The 22,860-nt window shown below is 39.8% G+C and overlaps 1 protein-coding gene across 6 annotated transcripts in view; it reads right to left on the reverse strand.

The window, feature by feature from the left end:
• The window catches only part of ankrd6.S (ankyrin repeat domain 6 S homeolog), a 77,087-nt gene that overhangs the window by 24,015 nt on the left and 30,212 nt on the right, over positions 1-22,860 (reverse strand). For all 6 annotated transcript variants that reach the window (XM_041564648.1, XM_041564649.1, XM_041564647.1 and 3 more), the window contains 5 exons: positions 16,145-16,243; positions 10,173-10,271; positions 7,969-8,067; positions 7,008-7,106; positions 5,989-6,087 (listed from right to left, as the gene is read on the reverse strand). In XM_041564648.1, coding sequence (XP_041420582.1) covers positions 5,989-6,087; positions 7,008-7,106; positions 7,969-8,067; positions 10,173-10,271; positions 16,145-16,243 — 495 coding nt within the window. The remainder of the gene's footprint in view (positions 1-5,988; positions 6,088-7,007; positions 7,107-7,968; positions 8,068-10,172; positions 10,272-16,144; positions 16,244-22,860) is intronic.

A 22,860-nucleotide genomic window follows, 5' to 3' on the forward strand; every position in this document is an offset into this window, starting at 1 on the left:
AAAAACCTCAGCCACCTCTTCCTGAGGGGGAACCTGATCCCTCTCCGCCACCATCCCCTCCTCCTCTACAGCCGTCTTAGGAAGCTCCAGAACCAACCATGAGTGAGCTCCTTGGGGCTATAATGGAGAGTCGTACCACCTCAACTGCGCAATTGGAGGCAATTAAAGTTGATCTATCTCTGCTGCGTCAAGATATGCAAAATATCCGCGAACGTACAACAGCAGTGGAAAATAGAGTATCTGATGTGGAAGACTTAATTCCACCTATGCAGCAAGACATTCGAGATATTAAAACTCAGCTCAAACAAGCATTGGATAAAACTGACGATCTTGAAAACAGATTACGCAGGAACAATATCAGAATTATTGGCCTTCTTGAATGGATAGAAGGGCAGCATCCTGAAACCTTCATTGAAAAATGGCTGCAGGATACCTTGGGCGCAGATACCTTCACCCCGCTTTTTACTGTGGAGAGAGCGCATCGAGTTCCTACCAGAGCCCTCCCTCCGGGTGCCCCACCGCGACCATTTCTTCTAAAGCTACTACATTACAGGGACAGAGATGCGGCGCTGAAAGCGGCTAGAGTAAAAGGACCTATTGTCTACATGGAGCAACAGTATCTCTATATCCTGATTTCTCCCCTGCAATCCAAAAGCAGAGAGCCACCTTTGTAGCGGTAAAGAGGCGTTTGAGAGATGCCAATATCCCCTACAGTATGCTATACCCATCGCAGCTACGAATCCAAGATGGTGATCGAGTGCTTTTTATCAATACACCAGCAGAGGCAGAGGATTGGCTGACTCGCAAAGGGATACGACATCCCCCACCTAGAGAGAGGAGAACCCCTCCTAATAGTCCTCAGTAGGTCACAATATCGTTGCAGATATGAGGACGATCCCCCGGGTCTCGATACACGATCCACGGTGGTCACAAGGAAGGTAACTTTACAATTTACTCTCACAACACCTACTTCTTATTCCTTCTGGACTATCTTAAACTGCCCCGTCTCAACACTTTATGGCTTTACAGGCATACAAAGGGACTCTAACACGGAGGAACACAGATACCTATATTATAGTACTCTACTAGAACGGTACTCCCAGGTTCCTATCTGTGAGTCCTAATAACTTGATGGAGAGCCCACTCTTGGACGCTGAGGGGATCGTCCGCATTTATTTTTGGACTACCTAAGTTAATACTGTTTAATGAACAGGCAGCACAGTTCCTATTATAATGGTTGATACAATGCACACATTTATGATAATTTGGTTGCATGTTCCCCCACTTTAACCTGCTTCTGCAGAATATGTTTCAGGGTACAAGACCTGCCCAGGTTTGGAGGGCGGGTAGAGAGGGCAAGGGTAAGGGAGTTGTGTTAGGTTTTCTGTTTGTCTATTGGTTTTATTATGTCATTATGCCGAAATCTTATGCATTGTTGATTGATACACTGTACGGCCCTTGCTATGACAGTGACACAAGGGAAAATTCACATGCCTACGTTTATTCCTCATTTAAGCTTACCAAATACCTCCGCCACTTCCTATATCTGGCTGATCCATGGCTGACATTACGCTAACTTCCTGGAACATCCGGGGATTAAATGATAAATTTAAGAGACCACAAATGTTTAATTACCTTAAAAGGCATCCTCCCTCCATACTCCTACTCCAAGAAACTCACCTGACGGGCCAAAAAATACTAGCCTTAAGGAGACATTTGGTTGGTCAGGCTTACCATTCTACCTACTCAACATATGCTAGGGGGGTCTCGATCTTGGTAAAGAAGTCTCTCCAATTTAATTTACTTACTCTTAAAACTGACTACTATGGTAGATTTGTCATCATTCATTGCACAATAGCCAATTTCCCCCTGATTATAGTTAATTTGTACGTCCCACCCCCATTTAATATGAATCTCCTAAATATAATTGATAAAAAGCTGGCAGATCTCCCTACAGTTTCTACTTGTTATATGGGTGACTTTAACACCCTAATGGACCCACAGATGGATAAAATTAATCCCCCTTTCGTCCTGGAGATAAATTGATGACATGGGTCAATGCACTAGGTTTAACGGATGTGTGGAGGTGGAAATATCCTAATCAAAAGGCCTTTTCCTGCCACTCTACTACCCATCATTCACTCTCACAGATTGACCTCGCCTTAGTAACCCCTGACCTTTTATCCAAAATAGTCAAGGTAGAATATCTTCCCCGTGCTGTCTCTGACCACTCCCCACTTGCTATTACTCTATGTGTGGTAAACTCCCCTCAAACTAATCTTTGGCGATTTAGCCCATTGTGGCTTAAAAACACTATGATAAAAGACAGGGCTGCTGCAGCTGTTAAGGACTACTGGGAATTAAATGAAGGATCAGCCCCCCCTCCTATAATGTGGAACGCCTCAAAAGCTTACATGAGAGGGCAACTCAGTAATGCAGTCGCTAGGGCCAGAATGGAATCTAAAGCCCAAGTAATGGAGGCAGAAAAAGAACTGGAGGAGGCTGAATCTGATTATGTCTCCGATCCCTCTCCCCTGACATACAATAAATTAGTAGACTCCCACCACTCACTAGCTAGAGAACAAACACTCCTTACACGGAAAGCACAACTATACACCTACCAACGCACGTTTGAAACTGGAGGTAGTAGAACACTGGCCTACTTAGCCAAGCTACAGGCCCCCTCAACTGCAATTGCAGCCATAGCAACTACAGCTGGGACTCTCAAATCCATGCCCCAAGATATAGCTGAAACCTTTGCAACGTACTTTAAGACATTATATGCTACCCAGAGCAGGTACACAGAGGCGGAGATACAACAATACCTTATACGAACCACCACTCCTATTCTAACAGCAGCCCAGAGAGACATTCTAGACTCTCCTATTACTAAGCAGGAAGTTCAGCAAGCCATCAATGCCTTAGCCCCTGGCAAGACCCAGGGTCCCGATGGTATCCCAGCAGATCTATACAAATGCCTTTTAGATGAGCTAACTCCCCACTTACTAAATACCCTCACAACGGCGATGCAAGATTTATCCCCCCCACCTTCCTTTCTAGAAGCCATCATTGTCCTGATACTGAAGCCCCAGAACGACCCGCAATCATGTAGCTCTTACAGACCAATTTCATTACTCAATACAGATGCTAAAATAATGGCCAAGATACTAGCCAGTAGACTCGCTCTAGTAATACCGGATCTGATTCATCCAGATCAATCTGGGGTTATGGTGGGCAAAACCACAGACATTAACTTAAGAAGATTGTTCTTTAACCTACAAACTACACATGATAATGCAGGCTCGAGAATAATACTATCATTGGACTCAGCTAAGGCCTTTGATTCAGTATTATGGAATTATCTCTGGGCAACACTTTCTAAATTTGGCATCAGTCCTAACTTCATTAACTGGATCAAAATGCTATATTCGGCCCCTGTAGCACGGGTCAGGGCAAATGGTACAACTTCTAGACCGTTTCCATTGGCTAGGGGTACACGACAAGGATGCCCTCTCTCACCCTTACTATTTGCTCTAGCCATTGAACCATTAGCAATCCACATTAGACAGGCTCATACATTAGAGGGGTGGCGCTTGGGACCAGTGGAAGAGAGAATATCGCTTTATGCGGATGATCTGCTGATATATCTGGCAGATGCGGGTCCATCTTTAGCTACTTTAGCCACCATTATAACAGAATTTGGGGGATTATCGGGGCTGCGGGTCAATTGGGATAAATCCGCCTTACTACAAATAGACCCAACTCCCCTTCCTGCCTTGCCACAAGAGATTCCAATAGTAGTGGTGGGGGAATTTAAATATCTTGGAATCAATATTGACCCAGAATTATCCACCTTTGTACCACGCAACCTGGACCCAGTTGTATCCTCTCTCACTAATACTCTCTCTCTGTATGGTCTAAACTTTCATTGACACTCTGGGGAAGAATTAACATTTTTAAGATGGTGTATCTACCACGATTCCTATACATATTCCACAACTCACCTACTCATATCCCAAAGGGTTTTTTTATGACTGTTAATCAAATTGTGATAAGGTTTATTTGGGGAGGTAAAAAGCCCAGGCTGGCTTGGCAGAAACTCACCCCTGCCACGAAAGATGGGTGGCTAGGCTTGCCAGATTTATACCTATACTATTTAGCCAGCCAATTGCACTATGTTAAATGGTGGTTCGAACCTGATCCGTATAACCCTAATACAACACTTCAGGCACTGGCTATAGGGTCTTGGGAAGGACTCTTCCATATAGAGCAGTCACAGACCATGACAAACTACCGGAGGTTATGACAACCCCAAAGAAGGCCTGGACTTTGGCTCTCAAGCTGTATCCACAGAGTTCCCCCATCTTAACACCCAATGTTCCGTTATGGGCTAACTCCCACCTTCCCCAGTTCCATAAATTCCCAGATTTTCTCTACTGGCCACGTAAACATATTAGACGATTGCAGGATGTGCTAGACAGTGCCAAGTTTGGCTCATACGAATTCTTTAAAGAAAAACTTACAGAACCCAATCTGTCTCACTTTAGGTATTTCTAGCTGCGGCAAGTATTTCTAGCACAGTTTGGAGGATCTGAAATACAGACCTCACAAACGCAATTTGAAGCTGTGCTATGGTCTCCCAATGTAACCAAACTTACATCCACTTTATACAAGACTTTGTTACAAACGTGCCCCCCGCCATTTAAGGTAGCATATCAAAAATGGCTTGCCGACATCCCAGACCTCGAAGAAGAAGAATGGGAGGAAGCTACGGATAAAGGTTATACTCACCTTTATTCTATACGCGACAAATTAGTGTACTTTAAATGGCTTCATCAATTCTATATCACCCCTGTGCGATTAAAAGCCATGGGAAATAACCCAAATGCTAGATGTCATAGGTGTGGGACTGAAGGAGCCACCTTTTTGCACATGGCTTGGTCGTGTCCACCAGTCTTCAAGTTTTGGACCGAAGTCATGGATATCTTAGCGGATAAACTGGATTTCCCTAGGCTGCTGACCCCACAGGTGTGCATATTAGGAATCATAGATGAAATCATATACACTAATCATGCCAGAGTTAGATACCGAACTCTATTATACTATGCTAAGAAAGTAATTGCTATGGCATTGTTGGGTCCTCAGCCGCCATCAGTCCAAAACTGGATAACGTTGGTGAATCAGAATCTGCCTCTCATTAAACTTACCTTGCTAGCCAGAGGCTCATTGAAAAAGTTTGAGAAAATATGGAGTCCTTGGTGGGAGGCAGGGCTTGGGGGTCAGGGCTCCCGAACATAAAAGAAATGTATCTCATTACTGCTAAAGGTAGTATTCCTTATTTAGAACTTGGTGTTACTGTCCAATTTTTTGATGATAGGAATTTCGCAGGCAATACTCACTTCTTCCTGTATGACAGTTTGAACTCTATTTTCGATCTTAAAAGTATCATTCAAATAACTGAGCACATTTATACATATATGTTGTATTACGAGCTATGTAATAGTAAATCAACTGCTTTTACGGCATATATTTTGTTTTATGTTTAATGTGCTATAAAACAATAAAATTTTACCTTTAAAAAAAAAAGTTCGCCTTTTTGCTCTACTGCACATGTGCAGTTGTGAGCTGAAAGAAAAAGCAGGAAGAGGATCTCTCCGTGGTGCTCACTGAAAGAACCCCCAGGCTGGTGCAGATTTCTAGGAGCTCCGGCCCTGAGTGCCAGTTAAATAAATACACATTTGGGCACCCCTAAATATAACATGACTTTCCTTCTCATCTAAGATGACTCTGGCATATTGCTGGCCCCACAGCCTAATACATTTCAGAGTAAGTAGCTGGCATCTTTTTGATTATAAAGTGTGCATTAAGAAAGGCAAACACTATCTAATGTCACCACTCCAAATGTTTGTATATTTATAAAAAATATAAACATAATTTTAATTCTCACTTGACACACAGTAAAGCTGACTGAAGAGCAAACACACTGACCTGATTTTTTTCATTGACTGAGCAGAAAGCACTGAGTAGTATTCTGATGACAGAAAGGTGATTGTAGCGCGCTGCGACGTGTAAACAGGTATCTCCCGCCTGCAAATGCATGTATGACATATGTTGGTTGTCACTTTATCTTTTAAGAAACCTTTATTGGGCTCATGATGTAACTATCTCTCCTTAAATATACAGGCCTATACACAGGCCTCACACTACATAAGCTACCCACACATACAATATATGGATAATAATATATATATATCTGAAAGGAGCACTTTATGCAAAAACTGTTGCTTGGTTGCATGTAACAATGTTATATAGTACAATACGTTACAGTATCCTACATATTCTCTGAGTCCAAAAATTGAGAAAATGTTTGATTGTTACATTATTTTCATGAGTCCTGTACTATATTTTTATACAGCATGGGGCATATTTATTAAACGTACTTGTCCATGGTCAAGTTGTGTGCTAAAGAACTAAGTGATTTCCTGAAACTGAAAGTTTTTTTCTGCATCCGATTACTCAAGCTTGCTTAAGAAAAAAGTAGTTTTTTCACAAAAATTAAAAAGTTCAGGAAACCCAACTATGGACCAGTAATGGACCAGTTAATAAATATGGCCCTATGTATATCAATCATATAGTGAATAATGTACCCCCTTTTGTATGTTTTTTTTTGATGGCTAAGGAGTTCCATGAATATATTGGCATATCATTGATAAGCATATACTTTACAAGATATTTATGGCTGTTGTGTATTATATTCAAATATAACCCCTCTACTTCAGATGTAGACTGTGACTCTTGAAGAATAATGTGCATATTCTGGACTATAATTTACATGTAAGAGAGCAAAGATAAAGATGGATACAAGCTGGAATAAACTGCAAGTATGAAGCATGTAAAATGAAGCTAGTTATAGTTTTAAATTCCAGCCTGTGATAACTAGGGGTCCCCAAAACAAATTTAGCTTGCTAGGAATATTAGTGTCAGTTGGTTTGAGTGCATTTACTCACATTGTTTTTCAAGTCTGCCCGAGATCCTGCAAGCAATAAAATCCGGCAGCTTTGGGAATGACCATTCTGGCAGGCCAGATGCAGAGGTGTATTACCTGCCTTAAGGTGATAATAAGTAAATAGATTAAGAAGGAATCTTGAATATATTATGTTAAAATTTATAATACATACAAGAGAACACACAAAGGTATCCCTTTAATACCCAATTAAATGCCACACCCCATATAACTATGGAAAATCAAGGCTATAAGGAAGCATAAATCATTTCTGTAGACATTCACAGCTCCCTTATCTCAACTGAATTCAAAAGGGTCTTGAGTATTCTGGATCCGGCCCTTGGCAAGCCTGCTGGGTGCGCTGGGCAACCTGGCCAGCCACTTCAGAAATGTCACATTGAATCTAAAAAACAATCAGGGTATAATGCCTTATACTGGGCACAGCTTCTACTTTAGGCCCTGTGCATTTTAAGAGACATATTATAACCTGGGGCACTAAGTGGTTTGCCCTCCCTTTTAGTGACTATTTTACACTTTTTACAAATCACGGTGGATCTTCGCTATAACTTGAAGAAGAAAACAAAATCATATACTATCTCAATTTGAAATCCAGTCTTTCAATTGACACACCCCTCATGTATTGGTACCTTGCAGCTAGACTTTCTAATAATTTAAATTAATTAATTATTAATTTAAACATCTGCTGGTCTGTGTATAAATACTCTCTGGAGTGTTAAAGGAGCATGGACAGATTCTAAATAATATGCAGGAGAGATGAGCCATAACACAGTGTTATGAATTCATAATAGACACACTAAATATAAAATTTATGGATTGTGTAAAGCTGACACAAAATAATTAAGCAGCCCTAGCATTTACTCCAAAACAAGATGTCACTCAGCAACCATTTACGCAAACCCATATGTTCCTACTGAGGAAAGACTGATGTCTGACATAGTTCTCACCTTGTTTTTGGCGAGCACATTAGCACCTGCTTTAACAAGCAATTTGACAGACTGGCTGAATCCATGCCAGGATGCTTCATGCAGAGCAGTGTTACCATCCTGTAGAGAAAATTACATTAAATGACTCATTCCCATAACTTCATCCATCACAAGACTTTTTCTGTTGCCATAAATACTGTCATAATACATGTTAAAAAATAAGCCCTAAACTTGTACACATTTCCAGAGAGTCATTTGTTCTATATACTATGAGAAATAAACAGTTCATTTTAAGGTAAACACCTCCTTTATTCGTACTCTTATTACAATGTAGTCAGTTACATTTTAAGGAACCAGGGGCATTTTGTGTTTATTTGATTATATAAATATAAACCAAATATTTGTCTGAATATCAAAACAAAGGATATGTAGGAGAGAAACAAAATAAAAACAGAAACAACTTTATAGTGAGTCTGATTACAAGAGTAACTGACACTTGATCGTATTTTATTGTTTCATGTTGAAGAAAGTTAGAACAGAAAGCCAAAAACTAAAATAATAATAAAGTTATTTGTTTGCATCAACACACAAATGTAATGTAAAGTAGGCTAGGGAGATATATAAAGAAATTCTGGGTGGGAAAACTTCTAAGGCAATGAACTTAAAGCATCAAAGAAAGAAATATGCTGTATTTTTAAAGGGGATTTTTTATAAATGATAGTACAGGTATGGGATACGTTATTTAGAAACCCATTATCCAGAAAGCTCCGAATTACAGAAAGACTGTGTCCCATAGACTCCATTTTATCCAAATAATCCACATTTTTTAAAATGATTTCCTTTTTATCTGTAATAGTAAAACAGTAGCTTGTGCTTGATCCAAACTAAGATATAAATAATCCTTATTGGAAGCAAAACCAGCCTACTGGGTTTATTTAATGTTTAAATGAATTTCTACTAGACTTAGGGTATGAAGATCCAAATTGTGGAAAGATCCATTATCCGGAAAACCCTAGGTCCCGAGCATTCTGAATAACAGGTCTCATACCTGTATAAATGAACTTTTTGTATGATGTAAAGAGCAATATTCTGTGAAAATATGCAGTTGGTTTTCATTTTTATTATTTGTGGCTTTTGAGTTAATAAGCTTTTTATTCATCAACCCTCCACATTGCAATTTCAGCAGTCTGGTTGCTAGGGTGCTGGTACCCTACCAACCATACACTGATTTGAATAAGAGACTGGAATATAAAGAGGACCTGAATAGTAATATTAATAATAAAAAGTAGCAAAAACAATATATTTGTAGCCTTAGAGAGTATTTGTCATAAGAAGACGGCACATAATTAAAAAAAAACTATAAAAAATTGAGGCCAATTGAAAATGTGCTTGGAATTAGACTTTTATAGCATACTACAAGTTGACAATGAAAGGTTAATACTGAGTGTATTGGCCAATAAAGGCATCCTGATTTAGAACTCACTGTGCAGCGCCAGTCCTGCCACTCTGTTGTCAGTCTGTGTTAAAATCATTGCCTTCACAAAGCCAGTCAGGGGGTTGAATGGCGTAGGCAAAATATTATATTTATATTGTTCCCACCCCCCTGCCTCAGGCAATACTTTTTTTTACCACTCTGTGCTCGTTACAAATCAGAAAATCCCCACCCTTCCTTCGGGATGTTCTCCTAGACACATTCCTGGCCCCAGTCAGTCAGCCCCAAGCCAATAGGAATGAAAGTGTCCTGTTGGTATGACAATGCTTCATTCCTCTGTGTATTTATTCTCTATAGAGCTTCTGGCAGCATTGGAGCAAGGACAACCAGAGCACAGTGAGGGGAAAGCAAATCCATATTACTGCAAAGGCAGATACTTGTGGACTTTCCCTGCACATCAAGAAATAATGTATGCAATGATACCCGACAGGGGTTGAGGGAGGGAATGTTTTACTAGTTAAACTAATCAGGTGCATTAAAAAACAAGCGATCTGTACCACATACAGGAGGACTAGTCAGGGATAAAGTGATGGCAAGGTTGCTTTCTTTCTCCTTTAAACATGAACCATCACTATGAGCGGTTTTTATAGATCTGTGCCTGTGTGGCTCTACCTTTTCCGTGACAGTGGGGTAGGTCTTTACATTTCTAGGCGCATCATGTTAGGGTCACTAGAATATCACTAGAAGGCACAGCTCAGTGTACATCAAACATACTTCCAATACATTGACATACCTTATCTTGCCTGTCCAAGGCACAGCCTTCTTGTATCAGTAATGCGAGGACCTCAGTGTTTCCTACAACTGCTGCTCGCTGTAAGGCCGTCTGGTTTCCCTGCAGTACGAGAAAAGTTCATATATCAATCAGAATTCCAGAAATCTGTCCAGAATTATGGCCAGGGCTATTTTAAAAAATTGGCAAAAGGGACATTTGCCCAGGAACCATCAGAAAAGTGGCCTCACTAGCAGACATTTTATTTGGTATAAAATATGACAGAAATATCCAACAGAGCATCCCCTGTTTTTCATTTATCTGCTCCAATAGCTTTTGGCCCAGGGGGGCACACCTGGGGATCATATCTACTCCAGTATGCAGAGACCATTCATTCACTAAACGTCTTATCATATTGAAGTTGACTTGCTTGAGGTTTATTCTATCACAAATGTATTGGGGGCAGTGGAGGCCCACTAATGCCATACTTGCCATGGGCCCACAGGTAGCTTTGATTCTTGAAAGAAAAGAAGTGTAATTCACTGTCAAGTTAGGACCATGTTGGACATCAGAGCAATAGTTTGCAAAACAAGAAAAAAAGGCTGCTAGGATATTTATAACACTTCATTGATTAAAAGACAAAAGTGATCTGTCTGTAGGGCCAGGACACAAAGGCATATATGTCTGGTTTTGTCATGCACTGACTGAAGGATTACCCAGACAGTGTTAAAGAGAGAGATAAATAGATAAAATGGAAGAAAGTGCACAAAGTTGAGAAGAGGTAACATTTAAAGAGAATATAGAAGGGATGACAAGGTCAGAATCAAAAGGGTTGAGAGGATGGAAATATAATATTAAGAAGAAAGGTAGAGAACTGAGAAAAAAGATAAGTTAAGAAAGTGCAAAACACATTTAAGGAAGAGTAACAAAGGAAAAGGGTGAAGTCAAAAGTGTAAAATTTATAGATCAATCTACAGCTTATCTGTATTTCAGACAACAAACCTTCTTTTATATACAGTACAATTACACTGGAAATCTTTAACTGCCCCTTTCACCAAAGAATGGATTCCATTTTGAGAAACTGTCTACTCAAACGTCTAAATTTGATCTTAGGTGGACTAGTTGGATGTTGTTCAACGATTGTAATCATACTTGAAAATCAAATACAAACTACCTGGAAATCAGGGGTTTGCCAGTGCCATTCCTCATGTAATTTGATGACACATGTTTTGACATTGTCCTCTCTTTTCTATTGTATGTTCTACTGCCCAGCACAAATATCCTTTTCCAATGACCTCAATATAAATAGATAGATATAGATATATTGCATTTCCTCTGTAGATATTAGTGGTCCCCCACCCAAAAATAGTTTAATGCATGATGAAAGAGAATGTAATTCTAAGCAACTTTCCAGTATACATTAATGAAAAAAACATAATAATTGTAAATCATTTGTAAATGTAATTGCTATTGAATTACAACTGACTTCTGTTATACTGTTTCAATGATTACCTGTTGGGTGGAGCCTAATGAGGTGAAGAATGTCTGAGGAGCTGGACATAGTGGAGCACAGCAGGGAAGGCTTTGGTGCAAAATAGCTCAGGATTTGAACAAGTAGAATAAGCATAGTCCATAAACTTAAGTGAAGAAAACATCTATCTATTCGTACCTTAAGGCTGATTAAAGAACGGGATCTGACTTGCGTCAGTAAATGAAAGGATTGATAGAAAGAAAAAGATATCCCCTCTTTATCAGAGATGTGTTATAAACTGACTGAAAATTCTTATGGGTTTTAAACAATTACTGATGAATTACACAACGTGTTAAGTTAAAACAATTGTTATGGCAAATTGGATTTCAAAAAAGTAGCCTACCTAGGCAATACTTCAAGCCTTTTATATTATTCATAGTCCATTAACAGAAAATTGGTTGAGACAGGGGTCAGGACAGGCAGAGTTTATGTAGAGTCCAATTCAGACAAGAGCTCAAAGCAAATCGGAAGTCAGAGAGAGAGAGTCAAACACAGGTGATTCAAGACAACTAATAGCAAGAAAGCTAGACCTATAACCAAGCGCTGACTGACAACTTTAGTGTCCTTAAAAGGACGTGTTGTGTTTTTATACTTTAACAAGCCATTACTGATATTACATCTCCAGGCACAAACTGGTAGGCAGCCCAACAAGATTAGACAGGTATAGAGGGTAGAGGTCTTAAACTACTATACACCTGTACTATAACACAAAGGAAATCCCAATTAACAAGTGTAACGACAACAAAAGAGAAAAAAAGAGAGCAAATCAACCACGCACTGGACACAGGCACAAAGACACTACTTGAAAAAATGAAAAATGTATATGGTTTAGTAGGGTACTTTGCAAAGGATATCTTTATCTTTTTTGTATAAACCCTTAGAAATAAGCAAGGACTTCTGAAGGTAAAAATCTGAAGTACACCAAATGCACCTCACCCGCACAGTGAGTAATCATGTTTTATCCTCAACAAGCTGGACATTGCGATGCACAGCAAGTTTCATCTGCATACCCATCTATGGGTATATTATATAGGGTTGGAAACTATAAATACCAAGCAGGACACTGAAATGCAAAGCATTTGGTATCCATCTATGGGAATATAAGATATGAGTTGCAGTTAAAAGAATAATTGTAAGATTTTAGGTTGATTTAACCTTTATTTCCTTACTATCCTGATACACGTCTTGAATGGATCTGGGACAGCAGTTTCGGTCATCTTTTCAGTTTTCAATCTCTCAAGAGCTGGTTTGCACACTCCTTTTATAGAGCCTGATGCATAACACAATGCTTTGAAAGTAAGGCACTAGTTGATAAGTTGCTGTGCAACACAGTTTGCCCATACAGTACAAGTATGTCTTTTTCTATTCTATATTTCCTCCACTTTTTTAAATCTTCCTTTCATGCTTTTGCTTCAATCCCTCTTTGAATTCTTCAGAGCCAGGACATGCACGATTGGTCATGGGCCAGTTAGAGGTAGCAGGCACATTCCAGTGTGGGTTTGCATAGAACAGAGAGCAATAACAACAACAGTTCAAGAATATGCGGCAAACAACTGCTGTCCTAAAACATCCCCATCAGCCACCAGAGGACATTCTACCACAACACAGTTTTCACAAATGCATAGAGAAACTGTAGGGGTCATTTACAATAAAGAAGGCAAACTGTGAAGACTATCCATGGTTTCCTTTCAATCTCTGGAATGTGGTATGTCTGTGTAAAAAACAATACAAATTCAATCTTACTTTGAACATATAAAGTGTATATTAGTTGCATCAGGATGCTGATACACTAATGGTCTATAATGACCATGAAGATTTTCAATTACCCAGGTCATGGTATATCTAGTATAAGTAATTCTAAAACAACTAGACTTGCTGAGTAATCATTGAAGACGTTTCACTACTTATCCGAACAGCTTCTTCAGTTCAACTGACTGGTGTGGGAAGTTCTCAGCATATAAACTCTTCCACTAATCCAATCACAATGGCACGTTGTAACTCTTCAGAGAGGTAACATCTGAAACTGTGAGGTTACTGATTCTGTGGGGTTACTGTGATAGGATTACTAATGTGTCATGCAACTCCTAGAAACAGATGTTACTTGTGAGAGTTGCATGAATGGATGTGTGAAGTATTCTGAAACCGCCGGGGTACAGATGTTAGAACATAATTGTATGTAGCAGACAGGTGGTGTTGAAGGCCCCCGCCTCTGTTCAGAGATGGTTTCTCCACCTTGATATGAATCACATCTTTCAAACCAGCGGTCTTCTTTATCCATGATTTGGACATTGTGATCTTCAGGAGTGTTCCTTGCTTTTTAGGTGTAGAAAGACAGTGGAGTCTTGCCCTGTAGAGTTCGCCCTCCTATGCTGAGCTATTCGCATGCGCGAGAGCGATGTTACTGCGCATGCGCACGATGGGGGAAGGGAGGGGGGGTGACCGACTGGGCTGCCTAGGGTGCCCGGCCCGCCTCTGGGGTTAAATTAGATTTTTATTTAATGACTATTATCATACTTTTCAGGCATTATATAGTACATTATACAGTATATTTAATACAGTACTAAACAATGTGTTTTTTGAGTAAATAAGTCTTTATTGCATGCCATATTAAGGAAACCCCCCCCCTTATTTTCTACTTTCTCTCTGTACTTTGCAGAATTTGCAATAAATATATAAAAGCATCTCTCTCTCTCTCTCTCTCTCTCTCATGGACACTGGTTAGAATTTTTTATTGTTGCTGGCATTTTAATTGTTTTCTTTTTCTTATGATTTTACATCTCAATAGCAGCAATGATCCAGGACTTGTCACAGGGGGTCACCATCTTGGAAAGTGTCTGCGACACTCACATGCTCAGTGAGCTCTGAGCAGCTGTTGAGAAGGTAAGCTTAGGGCTCACCGCTAATTATTAAGCAAAAAATTAGGTTGGTCTGTAATATAAAGTGATGCTACAGGGCTGATTATTTATATTCTAATGCTAATTGTACTGGTTTCTGAGCTGCCATGTAATTCTTATCTGTATTAATTATTAATCAGCCTTATATTGTGACATTTATATTCTATATGTACTTTATATTGTTAGTGGATCCCTAATCTCAGTAACTGACAGCAGCACAGAGCTTGTGCGGTGAATCAGCAGAAAAGAAGATGGGGAGCTACTGGGGCATCTTTGGAGACACAGATCTTTACTGCTAAAGGGCTGTGGTTGCCTCTAGCTGGTACAGAAGCCCAAAACATTATGTACAACATCTGTAGTCTACGCCGTTAGTTAAGCTTTAGTTCTCCTTTAATGCTTGCCCTCCCTGTGTCCCTTTGTCCTCCCTGAGTGTAATTTTTCTTCATTGTAAAATTTTGTCTTGCTGAGTATCCTAGTAGCACTATATAAATGAAGATCCACATACTGGTAAGTAGACCTGTCCAAAATGTGCAACTTTTTTTTACATTACCCCATAGATGCTACAACAGAGTAATTCCAAAGTCCAGACAAAATGCGAAGGGAAAGCCACTGTTAGAAGTGGCAAAGTGCACCAGCTTTGCTGTACTGGTTTTCTTTTTCCATATGTTTTGTTTTTGTTTATAGGTTTATCAGGACTGGAACTAGTCTTAGGCAGAAGAGGTACATGTCTAGGGCACAAGCCACATACCTCTTCTGCTGCCTATCTGTGTTCTGGGCCTTGTTCCCCCACAACTTGTTGGTTATACTCTGCACTACTGTGCGCGTGCATGCCCATCAGACGAGGGCTGGCTAGGTTGCCTAGGGCTCCCGTCCAACTTAGCCCACCTCTGAGGCTCATAATGGAAGGGCACACTACCTAACCAAGCTCCAAGCGGTACAACCTTGACAGGCCAGGGTGTGCTGGTGGCATTATAGAAGATATATCAAAATCAGATCACAACTAAACATGTAACTAATGTCTCCTCTACACCAAATGACATTATAAAATCAGAGAGTGATACACAATACAGGTATGGGATCCATTATCCAGAATGTTCAGGACTTGGGGTTTTCTGGATAAGGGCTCTTTCGATAACTTGGATCTCCATACTATAGTTTGCCTACTAACAAATCATTAAAACAATAAATAAAACTATTAGAATTGTTTTTCCTCCAATAAGGATTAATTATATCTTAGTTGGGATAAAGTATGTGGTAATTATTATTATTATTTTTAAACTGAGATAAAGGAAATAATATTTAGATAATACTTAATAGTTAGATTTATTTGATTATAATTAAGAGGTGGGAGATGGCCTTCCCATAATTTCGAGCTTTTTAGATAACTGGTTTCCAGATAACAGATCAGATCCAATACCTGTACTAACTGGACTAATTCTTAGTATTACATATTTTTGTTCAAGTAAACATATTTTTTAACAATATATTGAGCTAACACATACTTACAGTTATAATCAGTTTAATATATGTATATATTGCACAGCAATTCAAAGGATGTATTTTTTACTCACATCATCCTGAATATCCAGATCACAGCCAGCTTTCACCAGGATATGGACAATGTTAACATGCCCTTTGTTGGCTGCAAGATGCAATGCAGTTCGCCCATGCTGTTGGGAAGAAAGGTAATCTAAGTAAACAGGGTATGAACATTTTCTAAAAAAAAAAAAAATACTTGCAAAATGTATGCCAGTATATTATTATTCTGGCTTAACCTACGTAACACCTCCTGAATATGAACACGATGATGTTAAGTTAGAAGAATAGATAAAGATATCATCCAGGTACACCATCACATACCGACCCAGAAGATCATGGAATATATAGTTTACAAATTCTTGAAAGACAGCTGGGGCGTTACATAACCCAAAGTGCATTACAAGATATTCATAATGCCCATAACAAGTGTTAAAAGCCATCTTCCATTCATCCCCTTCCCTGATTTGGATTAAATGATAAGACTCTTAGATTGAGCTTGGTAAAGATTGTGGCACCCTTCGCTCTATTGAAGAGTTCATATATCAATGGAAGCTGATATTGATTCTTGACCGTGATAGCTCTATAATCTATGCGCGGCCTTAGACCACCATCTTTCTTCTCTACAAAAAAGACGCCGGCAGTCATAGCAGAAGAGGAAGGCCTTATGAACCATCTTTTAGGTTTTCCTTAAAGGAACAGTTCAGTGTAAAAATAAAAACTGGGGAAATAGATAGGATGTGCAAACTAAAAAATGTTTCTAACATAGTTAGCCAAAAATGTAATTTATAAAGGCTGGAGTAACTGGATGTCTAACATAACAAAACAGAACACTACTTCCTGCTTTTCAGCTCTCTAAATCTGAGTCAGTCAGTGACTTGAATAGGGTCAAATGGGATTTAACTGTTCAGTGAGTTGTTGTCAGCATGCAGGTCAGATTCAAAAGCAACAGTTATGACCCATATGACCCCCCTCAAGTCACTGATTAGTTACTGTCTGGTTACCAGTGGAAACCAAGAGAGCTGAAAAGCAGGAAGTAGTGTTCTGTTTTGTTATGTTAGACATCCAGTTACTCCAGCCTTTATAGATTACATTTTTGACTAACTATATTAGAAACATTTTTTTTGCACAGCCAATTTACACAGTTTTTATTTTTACACTGAACAATTCTTGAACCATGCACTGAACAAATATACTCCTCCATGGCCCAAGTCACTGGAAGAGAAAGAGGGTACACCTGGAGGCCTATACTTAAGTGCCAATACAGCATTTAAGGCACTATGATATAATTAAGGATGCTCTTCATCAAAAGCAATACTGTAACCCCAAATACCTATAGGAGTAACATTCCACAGGAAACCAGAGGAGACCATTATAGGAATAACTTCTTCAGCACTGTCCCGCATAAGCCAGAGACTTTGACCTTGACCAAAAGGATCCTACAACAGCTCAGGCAACCTGAATAGCTGATGAGTATTTGGCCCACATTTCTCACCTCCTGCGCAAAAACCCTCACTAGGAGTAAGCCCACAAGCCAGTGGTAACACAAGCTGTTGGTCCACTACAGCCAACTCCAGGAAAACCTGCAACTCCTACACAAAACCCCCCTGGAGTGAAGAAACACTTTGAGTGTGGGAGAACAGGACATATGAAAAGAGATTGTCCCTACCCTCCCAAGGGCAATCCAGTGAAAGAGCACCCAGTTGCCTGCATTTATACTGACCCCCAGAGGGAGCAGCAGCAAGATGTGCGGTAAGTTCAAGCTGCTAGTGACCCTAATTCTGAGACCCTTGGGGCTCCAATATTATCTGCTGAGATAAAGGTAGAGCCAAGGGAGGACAAATCAGTTGCTGTAGCTGGGCGAGCGCCTATGACAACGGACAAAACCATCTCTGTCCTGTTATTGCAGGATCTATACCTGAAGAAAGTTTCCTGGATACTGGGATAACTACAACATTTGTACAGCCACACCAGGTCCCACCAGAAAAAAATCTTACTGTTAATTATTTTAGTTGTTGGTGGCATATGTAATGCTGTATTGGGTTGAAGACAGGAAGCAGAAGCCCTACCTGATTTACTGTGGGAGACTGGTTCAGACTGGTCCATAGAGCAGGTGCAAATAGGAAATAGGAGATCGGCTCAGTGCAGTTCCGAGAGAGAACAGCTTACTACTGTTAGACCTGCTAGCTTGAGCCAAGTACCTGACAACAATGGACCTTAGTAAGGGTTATTGGCAAATTCCCTTTCCTCTGAGGCCCCATTTGGCTTATATTAATTCATAGTAATGATATTTGTGCTAAACAAATGCACCTGCTACATTCCAAAGGCTGACAGACAAGCTGCTGGATGGACTTCAGGACCATGCTAGGGCTTACCTGAATGATATAGTAGTGTCAGACCGGAGAAGAAAACCTGACTCACCTAGCAGGGGCATTAGTTAGAATCAGAGAAACTGGAATCACTATTAAGCCTAGCAAGTTTCAAATGGGGATGGCAGAGGTTCGGTACCTAGGGCACAGGGTGGGAGGTGGACACTTACTCTCATAGTCATCTAAGGTTGAAGCAATCAGCCAGTGGCCCACACTCATGACAAAATAGAGTAAGGGACAGTAAGGATACTATAGGAAATTCATACCCCATTACAGCACCTTACTACCTTGGCTTAAAAAATGCTCCCTCGCATTCCCTGGCCACTGGTCTGTGAAAAGGCATTCCACATGCTTAATAATGCCCTGATCAAGATACGCATTTTGGCTGCTCCAGATTATAATAATTGTTCAGACAGATACATCCACTTATGGCATTGGTGCAATGCTCAGTCAAGTGGATGATAAAGATGATGAGCACCACATAGTTTACTTAAAGGGGTAGTTCACCTTTGAGTTAACTTTTTGTATGACGTAGGGAGCAGTATTCTGAGACAATTTGCAATTGGTTTTCATTTTTTATTATTTGTGGTTTTTGAGTTATTTAACTTTTTATTCAGCAGCTCTACGTTTTGCAGTGTCAGCAATCTAGTTGCTAAGGTCCAAATTACCCTGGCAACCATGCATTGATTTGAATGAGAATATGGAATATTAATAGGGGAGGGTCAGAACAGAAAGAGGAGTAATAAAAAGCAGAAATTACAATAAATGTGTATCTTTAGAGAGAATTTGTTTTTAGATGGGGTCAGTGACCCCCTTTTGAAAGCTAGAAAGAGTCAGGAGAAGAAGGCAAATAATTCATAAACTATAAAAAATAAATAATGAAGACCAATTGAACATTTGCTTAGAAATGGCCATTGTATAACATACTAAAAGTTAACCTGAAGTTGCTGGACAAAGAGGTTGCTTATGCCACTAGAGAGGAATACCTGGCCCATATTTGGGCATTGAAAAAGCTTTATACCTATAAGGAATAGACTTTACAGTTGTGACTGACCATAATCCCTTAGTATTTCTCAAGAGGGTTGCTGGGGACAATCATAAATTGCTACTCTGGAGCTTGTCCTTAAAGATGTTTAACTTCACCATACAGTATAAGAAGAGCAGCAGGCATGGACTGTGGGGACCCCGTCAGTGTTTCATTGGGGCAAGTATCCTGGGTTCCACGTTTATAATGGGGGAGGTATGTGACCATTTATATTTATTTTGTGTGTGTTTAAAGGAAAACTAAAGCTTACCTAAAGAATTAGGCCAGAAATGTTATACATTACGTTTTGGGTTTCTGTACCAGGCAACAACAGGCCTTTAGCAGGGAAGATCTGTGTATCCAAAGATGCCCCAGTAGCACCCCATATACTTTTCTGCTGATTCACTGCAGAGAGCCTTGCTCTGGGATTTGTCAATCATCCCTGGGGGATGCCCCTGCTTTTGGGGGAGCCCTTGTGCAGCCTCGCCCAAGTTGGTCTATGCAGAGGAAGTATCCCAGTCAACAGGTTGTGCCAGGGCTTCCTGGGTTTACAAAACCAGGAATTAATTAAACCTCTACTTCCTCGGAAGATTGTTGCTGTATATTACAATAGGGATGTAAGTGGTAGGTTCACCTTGTTTTTACTGTACTGTATATGTACAGTATATATACTTATATTTGTAAATATTGTGTGCTGTGGTTTATTTGCAGTGGGGTCCTTGGCTGTCTGGTACCTAAAGGTTTTATAGAAGCTCGGTGGGCCCCGACAGATAGGATTCACAGTGTAAGTGAGTGAGCAGGATCACAACAAACAGTTATTAAACATTTCTCAGCAAGTACATTGCTGTAAATATAGGCCCTGGCCTTGGCAGGTGTTTTACTGGCTAGGGAAAAAAAAAGTTGCTTAGTGAAAACCCAACCCTAAAAATAGTCCTTTATCAAGCTGTGGATTTTAAGTACTGTTGCTGTTTAATACTGTAATTGATGTGATCACTTCCAAAGACACAGGCAGGGTCGCAAGACCAGGTCCCTGACAAGACTCTTCTCTGTACCCACCATAGCACCCTGTATTAAGGTAGGTTAACTTGCTTCATATGAAACTGACCCTAAAGTGTCTCACTCCTTTCTCCTATCCAATCAGCGACTCCAATCCCCCTGGTACCACACTCAAAGCAGTTGCTGATCCAAGGCGCAGGGCCAGAGCATCCTCTACAGAGCGTGTAGAGGAACAGGCCTATGGTGACTAGAGTGCAAGGTGCATCCTTTCACCCTAGGTATGTGCCTCTTCTGTCTACCCCTTCTTCCAGCCCTGGCCACTTCGTTAGTAATTTACCTCTCAGTCTCAAGTCCAATGTTGTAAACATGAAATAAGATGAAAGCAGAAATAAGATGGTTAGTATTGATCTGGTCAACATCTCAGGAATATCCCTTCCTTCTGCCAGTGCCCAATACCACACTCTTCCGGAATCTAAAACTTTAATAAACCATATGTAATGTATCTCATTTCTAACTGGTATATCAGATACAACTTTTTTTCTATTTGTTGTCTCCCTATATTACTAACTTTTGAATAAAAATATTGAAAATAAGGCGGCCACAAAAATTTTCTTAGAAAAGGTAAAAACCTATATGTAGAACCTCCAGTTCTATAAATTCCCACCCAGCCCCAAATATGCATGCTTGATTTAGGAGTGATTACCATCTATCTAACCCAAAAGATACAATCTAAGTTGTAGTGTAAGCATGCTGCGCTGACTCTTTTTTCTTAGCATTTGGCCGGTCTCCAAACTTTGGTTTCAGGTGACTCCACCACAATAAGAATTCTACTGTTCCTAAGCAACAGAGAGTAGGCAGGACAGCAAGCTCCCTTAGGTCACAAATACAGCAATTCATTTCAATAATATATGTCCGGGCAGGTTATTCAAAGAAATATTTGGCATTTAAAGTACATGGTAAAAATAAGTCTACCTCAAAGAGATCCTGCTTTCCTGTCAATGTTATAAAACTGGTGCAATGCTGATAAACACATAAGAGATTCCCATATCATCATTGTAAATAATATCTTATCAGTCACCATTAAAGGAGAAGGAAAGCTACCAAAGCAGTTTATTGCCAACAGATTAGCCACAATAGTGCAAGCTAAAACACTATATTTATTCTGCAAAATGCTTTACCATACCTGAGTAAAAAGATCTAGAAGCTCTCTCTATTTGTTTAGGATAGCAGCTGCCATATTAGCTTGGTGTGACATCACTTCCTGCCTGAGTCTCTCTCTGCTCACTCATGGCTGTGGGCTAAGATTACAGCAGGGAGGTGAGGAGGGAGGGGGAAAGGGAGGGGGAGAGAGGAGCAAACTGAGCATGCTCATGCCGTGCCCTGGAGGTTTAAGATGAAAACAGGAAGTCTGATACAGAAGTCCATGTATACACAATAGAAGGAAAGAAATGCTGTGTGTCTTTTGACAGAGGACTCAAAGCAGCATTACTTTGAGGGTTTACTGGTGTATTTATATAGACCTTTCTGATAAAGCTTACTTAATTTTAGCCTTTCCTTCTCCTTTAAAGGGAATTACTGTGCCATTATAAGGAACAATTTTAAAGAAAATGTTTTTTTCTAATCAAGAATTTACACACAAGCAACCAAAAAAATACATTACTAAAAAAATGTACTTGCTATAAAAATAAAACAGAGATCTGCAAGTGAAATTTTGAGTGCAATTGCTAAGTTTTTCCAGTGTTGTTGCGTACCCAAAAGACACCCGGTGCTATATGAGTGTATGGGAACGGCTCCCCACCAAAAGAAAGACGCCATCACACGCAAACTTTGCAGAATGGGGATAACCCCTGTGTTTATGACGGGACAATCTCTTAAAGAGACACACCAACACAATAACTAAACAAAACCATGTCGTTTTTGTTTCCATTTATGATTCCATTGCAAAATGTATAAAGAAAGCAATACTAAAATACTGTGGCATTCTCAAAGGTGACGTGAGGTTTGGAAAATTGTTTACCTTACCCCCATTTTTTTCATATAAGAGGGGAAGGAACATAGAAGACATCATTAAAAAGAAAGCATGCCTAAATACCCAAGATGTGAACAGTAATAAAGTTGGCACTTTCCCTTGTGGTCATTGTACTGGCATTATTAATGGAGACAACGTGGTACATCCCCTTAAAGGAATTGTTCAGTTTAAAAAATAAAAACTGGGTAAATGGATAGGCTGTGCAAAATAAAAAATGTTTCTAATATAGTTATCCAAAATTGTAATGTTTAAAGGCTGGAGTGACTGGATGTGTAACATAACATAACAGAACACAACTTCCTGCTTTTCAGCTCTCTTGGTTTCCACTGATTG

The sequence above is a fragment of the Xenopus laevis genome, chromosome 5S (assembly GCF_017654675.1).
Source record: "Xenopus laevis strain J_2021 chromosome 5S, Xenopus_laevis_v10.1, whole genome shotgun sequence".
Taxonomy (NCBI): domain Eukaryota; kingdom Metazoa; phylum Chordata; class Amphibia; order Anura; family Pipidae; genus Xenopus; species Xenopus laevis.